Source organism: Mauremys mutica, chromosome 2, assembly GCF_020497125.1.
Source record: "Mauremys mutica isolate MM-2020 ecotype Southern chromosome 2, ASM2049712v1, whole genome shotgun sequence".
Lineage (NCBI taxonomy): Eukaryota > Metazoa > Chordata > Testudines > Geoemydidae > Mauremys > Mauremys mutica.
Window position 1 is genome coordinate 14884220 of NC_059073.1, and position 13712 is coordinate 14897931.

At 49.6% G+C, this 13712-nt stretch overlaps 1 protein-coding gene across 1 annotated transcript; it reads left to right on the forward strand.

Moving 5' to 3' along the window:
• The first annotated feature begins 1064 nt into the window (after window positions 1-1064).
• Window positions 1065-1865, forward strand: LOC123365371 (leucine-rich repeat protein SHOC-2-like). The gene has a single exon (XM_045008158.1). The coding sequence runs from the start codon at window positions 1065-1067 to the stop codon at window positions 1863-1865; it is 801 nt and encodes a 266-aa protein (XP_044864093.1).
• The last annotated feature ends 11847 nt before the right edge of the window (window positions 1866-13712 follow it).

Consider the following 13712-nt stretch of genomic DNA (forward strand, 5'->3'; position numbering starts at 1 on the left):
TAAGGCACGCTTCATCGCTTTTTGGTAAAAGGTGGCTACTATTTACTTTGTGTCTCATTGGCACAGATAGTTGTGAGAGACAGCATTTCCAGTTAGGAAGTGTCACTTGCAAATAGGCTCTTTCTGCTTCAGGTATATGTTATTTTTCCAAGTTATTGTGCCCTTCCCTCTCCCAACTATGTTCTCTATTAGACTTTCTGAAATCTGTTTGAATTTGTTCCAAACAAAAGCTCTACTGTTCCTCCACCAAGATGGCATCCTTCAAATGACAGTGCTGTGGGGGTTATGGTAAATGGGAACCATCAGAAACTGGTGTCTATTTTCCTCGTACCCACCTACTGCGTCATCCACTTACCTTTGACATCACAAACATGGACAGTTGGGCCCACCTCTAATAATACAGATGCTTTGCATTTCCATAGACCCTTCCACCCCCAGATCTCAAAGCACCGTACAAACATTAATGAATGCCGCCTCCCAAAATGGCTGTGCAGTGGGCAACTATTATTGTTCCTCTTACAGATGGGGAAAGTGAGGCAGCGGGCAGCTCAGGGCCTGATCCAGAGCCCAGTGAAGTCAGTGGAACTCTTATTGACTTCAGTGGGCTTTGGGTCAGGACCTAGGTTTGGCCTGGAGCATTTGCCTAGTAAAACGTACAGCTAGAGGTGATTACAGCGAGAGCGGCTCGGGTGCGTAGATCTAGAGTTTCAGTTTTGCTTTCTAAAGTGACACACAAGTTTCCTCATGGCTCACTGAGTTAGATGAACAGTATAAACTCCGAGGAGGCAGTGCCCCTTTTGTGGGCTTGGCTATGTGCACACTGCCAGAGCCGTGATCAAAGGGCAGAAATCCAGCTGATCAGGAAGACGTGTTTACTTAATGGATGTCGCTGAGCAACCTGAACCCTCAGTATTTGTGTTGCTAACTTGCCTGGCGGAGAAGAAAGAGCAGTGGAGGCTGAGGCCAGGCTGATAAAGAATCACCGTGGTTGTCTCTGGAGAATGTAACACCCCAGAAAGGATCTTATTTCTCTCTGTTCCCCCAAATCTGCTTGTGGTGGCAGAATGAAATCAGCTCGATCCTTCAGTTCTCTCAATCTCAGCACCGACCAGCAGTGGAAGTACCTCACAGAGCACGACCCTAAGTTTGAAGGGCAGAGAAAACTCAAAATAGAAGGCAAGGAGCTGGTGTCGGTGCCTCTGCGGGTCTTTGGCTTGGAAGGCCTGCAGGTCCTGGAGATGAGCCCGGAAAGAGAGAGCTGCCTGAGGTACAGGATGGAGCTGATCCCTCGAGAAATCAGCCACCTGAGGAGCCTAACCCTTCTTTACATGGACTCCAACAACTTGAAGGAGATCCCTGCCGAGATCGGCACCTTGAGCAACTTAGAGAGACTCACCCTCAGTAACAACCGCCTGACCTCTCTGCCACCAGAGATCGGTGGCCTGGAAAAGCTACACAGCCTGCATCTGGCCAACAACAACTTCACGGAACTGCCTGCCCAGGTCTGCCAGCTCAGACACCTCACTTTTTTGGATGTCAGCGATAACCAAATAAGCACCCTCCCTCCCAGCATTCAGCATCTACAGAAGCTGGAGACGTTGCTGATGCTGTTCAACTCTCTCGAGCAGCTGCCGGGGAACGTGTGTCTCTTAAGAAACTTGCGCACTCTGTGGCTGGGCTACAACCACCTAAGGGCCCTTCCTGAAAATTTTGGAGCGCTGGTCAACTTGGACTGGGGAAATAATTACTGTTCGTGTAATTTTGAGGGGAATCCACTGGTACGTCCACCCCAAGAAGTATGTGGCGGAGGCCCCGGAGTGATCAGGGAGTACTTTGCTTCACCCTATAGAGCATTAGGAGAATAGACACTAGGGGTTATTTGCCACAAAACTGATGTGAGGGATTTATAACATACAAACAGAATCAACGTGCGAAATGGGTTTTATACGGAAAAGGCCAGTAGAGTCTCTGTGTAGCTTGAGACTGCATCTCTGTTTAAGTGTATGGTTATCTTTATATTCCTATTACGTATACACACACCTCAGATTAGTTCAGGGGTTATTGAGCTCTCTGTGGTTTGCAGTTGCATAGATGGCTCTGGAAATGTTATTGCCAAAAGTCCAGTTTGGGGAAACTAATTACATCTAATTCTAAGGACATGGTGTCAAACACACGTGTGATGGTATGTAAATAATAACAGTAACGTGCACTGGTTAGCTGCTTGCACATAGTGAAGCTATAGGTAGAAATGGGCAGAAGAGCCTGGGTTCAGAGCTGGACCTGGATCACACTTAGATTTAGGGTAGGGTTATAGGCCAGATCAAGGCTTGGGTTTGGTGTAGCTCAGGGGTGTGCAAACGTTTTGGCCTGAGGGCCACATCGGGATCCCAGAACTGTATGGAGGGGCGGATAGGGAAGGCTGTGCCTCCCCAAATAGCCTGGCCCCCGCCCCCTATCCGCCCCGTCCCACTTCCCTCCCACTTCCCTCCCAGTGAATGCCCCCCTCAGAACCCCCGCTCCATCCAACCCCCCCGCTCCTTGTCCCCTGACCATCCCCTCCCGGAACCCCGCCTCCTATCCAACCCCCCTGCTCCCTTTCCACACCCCCGCCCCCTGACAGCCCCCCCGGGACTCCCACCCCCTTATCCAACCGCCCTCTGCTCCTTATCCCCTCACTACCTCGTCCCGGGAACCCCTCCCCCTATCCAACCCCCCTGCTCCCTATCCACACCCCCGCCCCCTGACAGCCCCCCCGGGACTCCCACCCCCTTATCCAACCGCCCTCTGCTCCTTATCCCCTCACTACCCTGTCCCGGGAACCCCTCCCCCTATCCAACCCCCCTGCTCCCTATCCACACCCCCACCCCCTGACAGCCCCCCCGGGACTCCCACCCCCTATCCAACCGCCTTCTGTTCCTCATCCCCTCACCACCCCCTCCCGGGACCTCCCGCCCCTAACTGTCCCCGGGATCCCACCCATTTATCCAACCCCCCCCGCTCCCTGTCCCCTGACTGCCCTCCCGACCCCTATCCACATCCCTGCCCCCTGACAGCCCCCCCGGGACTCCCACTCCCAACCCTCCCTGTTCCCCACCCCCTGACTCCCCCCCCAGAACCCCTGACCCATCCAACTCCCCCTGTTTCTTGTCCCCTGACCACCCCCTCCCGGGAACCCTGCCCCCAATCACCATCCCGGAACCCCACCCCTTAGCCAGTCCTTCCTGCTTCCTGTCCCCTGACTGCCGCGACCCCTATTTACACCCCCGCCCCCTAACGGGTCCCCTGGGACTCTGACACCTATCCAACCCCCCATGTTCCCCATCCCCTGAATGCTCTCCCCCCCCAGAACCTCCACCCCATCCGACCGCCCCCTGCTCCCTGTCCCCTGACTGCCTCCTGGGATCCCCTGCCCCTTATCCACCCCCCCCCACACACAAACCCCACCCCTTTACCGTGCTGCTCAGAGCACCAGGACTGGTAGCGGTGCCACCCAGCTGGAGCCAGCCACACCGCCGCGCTGTCCGGCAGGAGCTCGCAGCCCCACTGCCCGGAGCACTGATGACACAGTGAGCTGAGGCTGCAGGGGCGGGGGGACAGCAAGGGAGGGGCCAGAGGTAGCCTCCCCAGCCTGGAGCTGAAGGACCGGGCAGGACCATCCTGTGGGTTGGATGTGGTCCGTGGGACTTAATTTGCCAACCTCTGGTTTAGGCGGTACCAAAATCTTGTAAGCCTTCTACTCCATCCTATAAAAACAACAAGGAGTCCGGTGGCACCTTAAAGACGAACAGATTTATTTAAGCATAAACATTCGTGGGTAAAAAACCCACTTCTTCAGATGCATGGAGTGAAAATTACAGATACAGGCATAAATATATAGGCACACAAAGAGAAGGGAGTTACCTTGCAAGTGGAGAACCAGTGTTAACAAGGTCCACTCCCAATAATTGATGAGGAGGTGTCAATACCAAGAGAGGGAAAATTGCTTTTGTAGTGAGCTAGCCACTACCAGTCTCTATTCAAGCCCAAATTAATGGTGTTAAGTTTGCAAATGAATTGTAGCTCTGCAGTTCCTCTTTGAAGTCTGTTTCTGAAGATTTTGTTTGTTGAAGGATCGCTACTTTTAGATCTGTTATTGAATGTCCAGGGAGATTGAAGCGTTCTCCTACTGGCTGTTATATGTTACCATTCGTGATGTCTGATTTGTGTCCATTTATCCATCTTATCTTGATTTGGCCTTTTCCAGTGTGGGATCCAATGTGTAAACAGAAGCATAGGGGTGAGATCTGAATATTCAAATCCCATCCCCACCCAGAAATTTGAAGGGATTCGCGTTTGCGGTACCAGTTGTGGCCCATCTCTGATTCCACATGTCAGTACATAAAGACACCTAAAGTTACATAAACAGAAACACTCTCTGTGTGTAGTAAAATTATGCCTGTGACACAACAAAGGCCAGGTAATTAAGACTGGCCTTCTCTCATCTTCTTGCATCTACCAATGAACACACAAGGCATCACACCTTTCCATAAATATTGGACACAAAGTTAGATTCAGATGCACCAGTCCCTACGACCTTCAATGGGACATGTGCCTGTAATTCATTTACATGCTTTAGAAAATCCCACTCCAAATTAACAACTTTGACCCTGCAATCACTAGTGCTTGGACAGACTGCAGTGTTCACAGAGAGTCTCAGTGAAGTCAGTGGGTCTCTGTGCAAGTGCAGCAGCCTGTAGGGGTGTCCCCAGAAATTCTTCTCCGGGTACACACATGTACCATGTGAGTCAGGGAGAGGCCAGACACCACCGCCAATCCCTGTGTAGCCATCCCCTCTGCAGCCACTGGCCCAGCATCTCACCAGCTGAGTCTGTGCCACGCTCAGACTCCACTAGATGGGAGAATGAGCCCACCCCACACTGACCCCTCAGTGGTGGCTCCTGCCCTGCGAGGCTGAGCCCAGCACCCCATTCTGGGCGCTGTGGTCTGGCATACAGGGTCGCAGAGGCGCTCAGGTTTGGCCCATCTGCTCCCCTGTCAATGGAGATGGAGCAGCAGACAGGCCCAATTTGACGGGCCACACCTGAGTGGTGCTGTGATCCCCAGGCGCCAGCTTGCAATGCCGCTTGGTTTGCTGGCCCTCTCAAGCAGGGGGCTAAGGCAAACTGCCCATTTTGCTCCATCCCCTGGGCAGCCGCAATGCCAGTCGTCCTCACCATGTGTCACGTGCTTCCGGCTGGGGGCACCACAGGCAGCCTGCCCACATGCTGTCAATGCCAGGATGTCCTCCTTGGTGAGCGACATTCACAGACCCTGTGTATCACTCCAGAAGAAGAGGAGGAGGTTACAGAGCATCCAAAGCTGTCAGAAAGGTTTCGCCTCAGCCAAACCTGGGGAAGTGTTCAGATGTTTTAAACTAAAAAGGCCTTAACCATCACTGATCCAGAAATGTCGTATAAAAGAAACTTGCCATAAAATACTTTAACTTACTGCATCTCCCCTGTAGCTGTATTGCTGACTCTCCCAGTCCTTCATCCTTTCTCCTAAATTTTGTTCCAACCCGTCTTCAGTTTTATCAGTATTTCATGTTTTCCCCTAGTCTGGTTCCTCTATCATTCTTTTTTTATCGTTGATTCTTTTCTTCCCAAACCCTCTCGCTTTCTTCAGGATGTTGATTTCCTTTTCGGAGGTTTCCTTTCTCGCCTCCCTCTTGAACTTGTTCCCTGGCCAAGGCCCAGATGTGAGAGCAATGCACGGCCGGTGAAAGGCGGAGCCAGTCCTGCTGGGATTTGAGCATGTGGGCCCAAGGAGCATAGATACAGTATTTAAAACAGTGATGCTTGGACGTTAAACCTCTAGCTTGATGATTTTGTTTGCTTTATAGCAGGGAAGGAGCGTGTGAGAATTTGAGTTAATGCGGAAATTCCTTCTGGGTGCTAAGGAGACAATTTCAGACATTCTTAGTGCGAGCTGACTTTTGTTCCTCACTGACACTGAATCTGTCCCTAGCCCCTACCAGGCAATACTTCACCTGGACCTTTCAGTCTGATGCTATGTTAACCCGATTCAGTATAGCAGCATGCCAGCCCTACATGAGGGTCTGTCAATTAATGTGCGTAATGATATATAAATGCTAATACATCGTTACAATAATAACGCTTAATAATCATGCACTACGGCAGGGGTAGGCAACCTAGGGCACAGGTGCCGAAGGCGGCACGCGAGCTGATTTTCAGTGGCACTCACACCGCCCGGGTCCTGGCCATCGGTCCGGGGGGCTCTGCATTTTAATTTAATTCTAAATGAAGCTTCTTAAACATTTTAAAAACCTTGTTTACTTCACATACAACAATAGTTTAGTTATACATTATAGACTTATGGAAAGAGACCTTCTAAAAACGTTACAATGTATTACTGGCACGCGGAACCTTAAATGAGAGTGACTAAATGAAAACTCGGCACACCACTTCTGAAAGGTTGCCGACCCCTGCTCTAATGTTTTCTACTTCATCATGGGAGAGGGGCAAAGATGGTTTAGAGGCAAGTGTAGCACAAGATGCTGGAGACGCAGGACCAAAAAGTAGAGGGATAGCCTGGCTAGCCAGTTAGCAGGTACTTACCATGCAAGGGAGACCTGATCAGTCTCATTCCCTATGCTGGTCAAGGTCAGGTGCTTCAAGGAGGCCACTAGAACTGGGGGGGGGGAAACAAGGTGGGACCTGTGAGTCACTTTTGGAGTGGACTTCTGGAGTATCATTATAAAGAAGCTACCTGTGAAATGAGCGCCTGGGGTGCGAGGGAGATAGCCATAAAGGAGCTGGGGAGGGTGTTTGGCCAGAGAGAGATCACAGTCAAGTGGTTACAACAGAGGAGCTGATGGCAGGAGAATTGGAGTTTGCTCTCACCTCTGCCACTGACTCACTCTCTGACCTTAAACAAGTCACTTAACCTGTCTGTGCCTCATTTCCTCCAGCTGTTAGATGGGTATAATAATCTTCACCTTTGTAAAACTCATCTTGGACAAGAGGTGCTAGGTAAATGCAAAGTAATCTTAAAAAAGAGCAGACAGGAAATAAAAGTCTCCTTGCTCTGGCATGATATGGGTGACTGAGGTTCTAGTTAGCAAGAGCTCTGGTGTTGTGAGGGTTATCTCTAGCATATTGAATCCTCCTATGAACAAAACCGCAGCCAGACAGTCCCTCAGGTAGGGAAATCCTCACAATTCCTGCCCCACTCTATGTGAACCATGTATCGGGAGTAGCCATGTTAGTCTGTATCCACAAAAACAACAAGGAGTCTGGTGGCACCTTAAAGACTAACAGATTTATTTGGGCATAAGCTTTCGTGGGTCTTTAAGGTGCCACCGGACTCCTTGTTGTTTCTATGTGAAGCATTAGTTCTGAAAAGCTAGGTCAACCTCTCTATCTTCTTCACTGTTTGCCAGATCCCTTAGAAGCCCTTCTGCTCTGGTCCTTGGAAAGTGATTATACCAATGAGTTTCCAGTGGCCTATCATGTTATTAGGACTTGGCCAAGCTGACTTTATTTCTTTTGCTAATTTCTGGCACCATTAAATTAAAGTTTTGCCATTGGCTGCAACGGAATTAGGTTCACAGCATTAGGGCTCACAAAAGGTTCCTGCTTGATAGAACAAGAAACCAAAGAGAAAGAGAGTCAGTTTTCAAATTCATTCAGCTCTCTCTCTCTCCATCTGTCCTGCACCTGTAAACTGAGACAACAATCCTGGGACCCAATTATCCCATCAACGCCATGCATGGAACTCCACTGGAGTCAATGGGAGCTGCGTGCGTATGGCTGGCAGGAGAACATGATGTGCCTTGAGTAAAGAACTTGATTGCTCCTAACAAACAGGTCCAGTAGCATTACTGTAGGTCTTCAGCCTTTTGGGGTCAGGAGAAATTTTGGGAGATCAATCCAAGGGGAGACGAGTCAACTCTTTGAGCTGAGCTGCTGTGAGTGAGTGAACTGTGCTGTCTGGAAGGGCAGGAAAATCCCTATTGACAAAATGCTCCCTCCCCTCTAGCCTGGTTGTTTGCAAAGGGCTCTGGGGCATCTCACTTCCAGAAGTTGGAAGACACAGAACTTGATCTATAATATAATTATGTCAATGTCTATCTAAATGGCGTAGTTGCACAGAGCAATCATTAGCTCACGGTGCTGTCGTTAAGAAGATATTAAAATCAAATCCCAAACTGCTCGTCCTGTATTTGTTGTGTGATATGAATTGTTGCTAAACTCATTTTCTTTGCCTGTGCTCATTAAAACATCAAGTCTCAAGATCAGAGAACAGCACACTGCCAGTGCATGGATCCCTGATGGAAAGAGTAAGGGTAGGTCTATACTCACCGTCTGGGTCGACGCGGTGAGTTCGACTTCTCGGAGTTCGAACTGTCGCGTCTAATCAAAACGCGATAGTTCGAACTCCCCGCGCGCTCCGGTCGACTCCGGAACTCCACCACCGCGAACGGCGGTGGCGGAGTCGACCTTGGAGCCGCGGAGTTCGACCCCGCCGCGTCTGGACGGGTAAGTCAGTCGAACTAGGGTACTTCGAGTTCAGCTACGCTATTCGCGTAGCTGAACTTGCGTACCCTAGTTTGACCCCCGCCCCCCTTAGTGTAGACCAGGCCTAAGAAATCTTCCATGGTGTGAGAGGGACATTTTGAAAGCTGACACAGCATAAATGGGAGTTGCGCGTGTACTCTCCCCCCATCCCACACTTCATATGTACCTTTTTCTGGGAAAACAAATCTCTCAATGAAGTATAAAAAGTTTTAATTGTAAATGCTTCACAATAAACACATAAATAAACATAGTCTGCAGAAGAGAAGAGTGAGGGGAGGATTGATAGCAGCCTTCAACTACCTGAAGGGGGGTTCCAAAGAGGATCGAGTTCGGCTATTCTCAGTGGTGGCAGATGACAGAACAAGGAGCAATGGTCTCAAGTTGCAGTGGGGGAGGTCTAGGTTGGATATTGGGAAACACTACTTCACTAGGAGGGTGGTGAGGCACTGGAATGGGTTATCTAGGGAGGTGGTGGAATCTCCATCCTTAGTGGTTTTTAAGGCCCAACTTGACAAAGCCCTGGCTGGGATGTGTTGGTCCTGCTTTGAGCAGGGGGTTGGACTTGATGACCTCCTGAGGTCCCGTCCAACCCTGATATTCTATGGTTCTATGAGGTGCTCATAAGAGACTCACAGACTTTAAGGTCAGAAGGGACATTGTGATCATCTAGTCTGGCCTCCTGCACATTGCAGGCCAAAGGCCCCTTCTGGCCTTGCAAGTTATGAATCTAAACTATTTAGCTAAGGGTTTTCTATGGTGCCTGTCACTGCTGTAACTAAATGCCAGACAAAACAATGGACGTATCAAGAGTTCAAAGAACTGCCCTCCCCAGGATCCTTACAGATGTCAAGGTATGAGAAGTTTTCCAAAGGTACAAATAGTGGTTACATGCCCAATTCCCTTTGACTGTCAATGGGTGTTGAGTGCCTACCTGCTCTTTGAACCTTTGCAAAATCTCCCTCATAGTTCATATATCAAAGATAACTAGGGCCCTACCAAATTCACAGCCATGAAAAAACACGTCACGCACCGTGAAATCTGGTCTTCTCTCATGAAATCTGGTCTTTTGTGTGCTTTTCACAAGGGAGACCAGCATTTCTCATATTGGGGGTCCTGACCCAAAAGGGAGTTGCAGGGGGGTTGCAGTATTGCCACCCTTACTTCTGCATTGTCTTCAGAGCTGGGTGGCTAGAGAGTGGTGGCCGGTGGCCAGGTGCCCCGATTTGAAGGCAGCACCCCACCAGCAGCAGCGCAGAAGTAAGGGTGGCAATACCATACCATGACATCCTTACTTCTGCGCTGCTGCTGGCGGCGGCTCCGCCTTCAGAGCTGGGATCCCGGCCAGAAGCCACCAGTCTCCAGCTGCCCAGCTCTGAAGGCAGCATTGCTGCCAGCAGACGCACAGAAGTAAGGGTGGCAGTACCGCAACCCCCGCTCCCGCCACAATAACCTTGTGACCCCCCCAACCCCAACTCCCTTTTGGGTCTGGAGCCGTACAATTACAACTCCATGAAATTTCAGATTTAAATAGCTGAAACCATGAAATTTACAATTTTTAAAATCCTATGACTGTGAAATTGACCAAAATGCACCGTGAATTTGGTAGGGCCCAAAAGATAAATAGTCCATGAGAATGAGAAATGTGGACTTGCACTGATGCTGGGGAGACAAGGGACACTGCAAGGAAAGGAGTCTATGTGTCCAAAATGTTAAGAAATCCGGGTACCTCTGCAAGGCTACTCAGGTAAGTTATGAGGTAGGTAGCGTGAGAATAACTCAGGGCTTGTCTACATGGGATGTTACTGTGCACCAAGCCAGGAGTTAATCCACAGCACACCAGCTTGCCATGCAGTAACCTCCTGTGTAGACACTGCTACAGATTACTGGACAGTCCGGAGGGCGGCTTGATGTTCTGCTGCGTAGTGAGTGCCGTATAGATTCTCACCTTTCTCACTGTAACTTGCTTTGTAGACAAGCCTGCCGCGTGTAATGTGGTTTGTGTGTGTGAGAGTTTGTGTGTTAGTGTGTGTGTGTGGAGGGGGGAATGTTGTGTTTTGGGTGCTTGTGTATTGGTTTTTCTTATATGTGTGTGTATGTTGTGTGTTGGTTTGTGCACTGTATGTTAGTTTGTGTGACATGTTGTGTGCTTGCACAATGCATTTGTGTGATGGTTTGTTTTGCAGGTGTGGTCTAAGTGAGTGTGTCTTTTAGGGTGACCAGTCAGCAAATGTGAAAAATCGGGACAGGGGGTGGGGGGATAATAGGAGCCTATATAAGAAAAAGACCCAAAAATCAGGACTGTCCCTATAAAATCAGGACATCTGGTCACCCTAGTGTCTTTGGAGTGGGTTATTCAGTTCAGGTGGGTGTTGGTTTGTGTTGTGTGGGGGTATTGTAGGTGCAAGTCACATGGTCTGTGCATTTAATTACAGCTGTCTGTATGTGATCAATGTGCTGGCCGCCTGAGTAGGTTACAACCCAAGAAGGATCCCTGGAGCTGGAAATCAGAGTGTGCTAAGAACAAAGGGATGAATCACGGAGCAAATGCCACCTCATGTTTCACACCACATGACAGTGCAAGTCCAACTAGTATGTATAATAAAGAGCACCGTAAGCCACGCAAGAAAACTCCACTGAGTGCTTTGCTGGCCACTTGCCACAGGCTGAGTAATAGTCAGTAAATGGTGCTTAAATAAACAGAACGCTTCATGGTGAAGATTTCAAGTGTATGTTAAAGGTCCCCAGGGTTGGCAAGAGGCTTTTTTGCTGCCCGAGGTAAACAGGAAAATACGTTTTCTTCCCTACCGCCATACAAACAAACCTTCCTGGTACATTTCAGGCAGCAAGAAAATGGAGCGGGGGAAAACACGCTGAGTCAAAATAAAAGCCCAGATGGAGTAAGTGAAAGCTTCCGTGCTAGCCAGGCACCGCGAAACCGGCTGTGTGTTTGGAGCCTTAAGCCCCTGCTTTGGTCTTTCTGGCCCTCCTGGCTGCACAGGATCCCATTTAGTGAGTGATCCTGGATGCAGGTAAGTCTTGGGCCTTTGCAAAGCTATTGTGCTCAGCGAGAGCTGGGTGGGCTGGAAGGTTTACACTGGGATGCAGCAGCTGTCGCCAGTTAGAGCCTGAGCTGCTAGGAGTCACCCAAAACAATTAGCCTGTGAGAGACAGGTCTGAACGGCATGAATGCAAAGTGTGAGCACAAGTCTGGGGGCTGGGAAATCCTGAGACCTGAGTTTGGCTCCAACAGTGACTGTGTGGCCTTGGACAAGCCAAACTCCCAGCCTCGGTTTCTCCCGTGTGCTAAATGTGATCACGCCCTCCCAGACGTGTTGTGAGATCTTCACACACAGTCAGATGCGAAGGGCTGAGTATGAACCAAAGGTCTTGTAATTGTCCCCGACACAATGGACACTTGCTGTGATCTTAGCCGAACCTCGGGGCTGCTTGGTGACGAAGGCTGAGCTCTCCTCATGCCCGCAGCGGTGGTCCCAATAGAGCAGAAGCAAAAAAAACTTGCCCTCCCACTGCCTGGCCTGTATCTGTTCTGCAGGTGGAGACACTTCACTCTTCTGTGCAGGGCTGGGTTGCCACCTGTCCATGTTTCCCTAGGATTGTCCCTTTTTTTGAGATAGCTGAGCCAGGAAATCAGTAAAGTTGCTCAGTGCATGCTGCCAACTGTCCTGTGCCCGGGATCATCTAGGATGTCCTGTTTGTTTGAACCTCAGAGATGGCAACCCTAGATCAGGGGAGCTGATGTATCCTTTACCGTGAGGTCTTTAACCCTGGTCACAACTGGGAAAGCAGAGCTAGATCTGTCAATCCCTGGCAGGAAGGGTGTGGCCCAGGCTCTGGAAAAAACAGCCAGTGTTTATCCTACCTCTCCAGCTGCTGCGGCCCTTTCCCAGACGCTTCTTGCTGCAGAGCAGAAACGGAGACAGCCCAACTGCAGAAGGGATGTGCTTATTCCTTGTTGCTTGGACTCTAAGCTTTCCTGGCCTGCTTACTAGGCTGGGGGGCGCTCTGCAGAAAACTGGCTGGAACCCTGCCTGCTGATGCCCATGTAACTGGCTACAGCAGCTCACAGCATGTGTCCATGCACATCTCTCAGACAGCTGCACCACAGAGAAAATCAACAGATCTGTGCACCTTCCGACTAAAAGAAGGGGAGTTTTCAGGTGAGCAGAACCCTTGACTGTCACAGTGCTGTCCTTTGCATCTGTTTTCATAGCGTGAGATATGACGGATGTAAAAAAACCCTATGAGCTGATCAAGGCCCACCACCTGCCTGTGGGGGGGTGTTTGCTACTGTATATTTTGCTCACACATTTTGCTGTTGGACTTCAGCTGCTCCTGCAAGGCCAGGTAGCAAGAGCAGCCTGTTCTTGTTTCTGGTCCGGTGTTAGTGACCCTTCCCTCTCAGAGGCAGACCCTGTCTTGTTACCTGCGTCCGTCTGACTTCCAGACCAATGACTGTAATTCGCTCTATGTGGGATTAGGCCCAAAGATCACTGGAAACGTTAAATTGGCACAGGATATACCTACCTGTTTATTAAGTGGTGTTTCTTTGCAGAGAGCCTGTTACGCTTGTGCACTGTTGTCTGCACTTGCTTCGAGTTTGATTCTCTTTTAGGGTTATTGTTTTTATTATTAACATATATATTGTTTTGGGGCATTAAGGCCGCACCCAGGTTGGGCCCCCATTGTGCTAGGTGCTGTACAGATATATAAGGTGTTTGGTTTGAGACCTGATCCAGATGAGAAACTGGAAGTGGAAACAAAAGTGACATTGGGGGTGTGTGTGTGCCCTGTAAGCTCCACAGTATAGTACATTTCCTCCCCCTTAAAACAAACACACCCCCAGCAGTGTTTTCTGTCAGAAATGGGAAAATGCCCCCTTTATCAAATCTACAAACTCTTTATGAAAAATCTTTGCTTTCATATGCAGAACCCAAACTGACAATTGTGTCTGGCACTTACTCAAGGCGGCTGCATTTTGTCTGTAGGCACAGGCATGTCTCTCTCTGTCTGTTTGTCTTTAGATACACACCCAGGTCTATACAAACTCACACATCTATTTCTAAAGATAAGCAGTTGGTCAAGAGATGGACACTGATGTTACAAACATGAACC

Excerpts from the sequence above, each read along its gene's own strand:
- LOC123365371 (XM_045008158.1), top strand. The coding sequence starts at position 1,065 with ATGAAATCAGCTCGATCCTTCAGTTCTCTCAATCTCAGCACCGACCAG.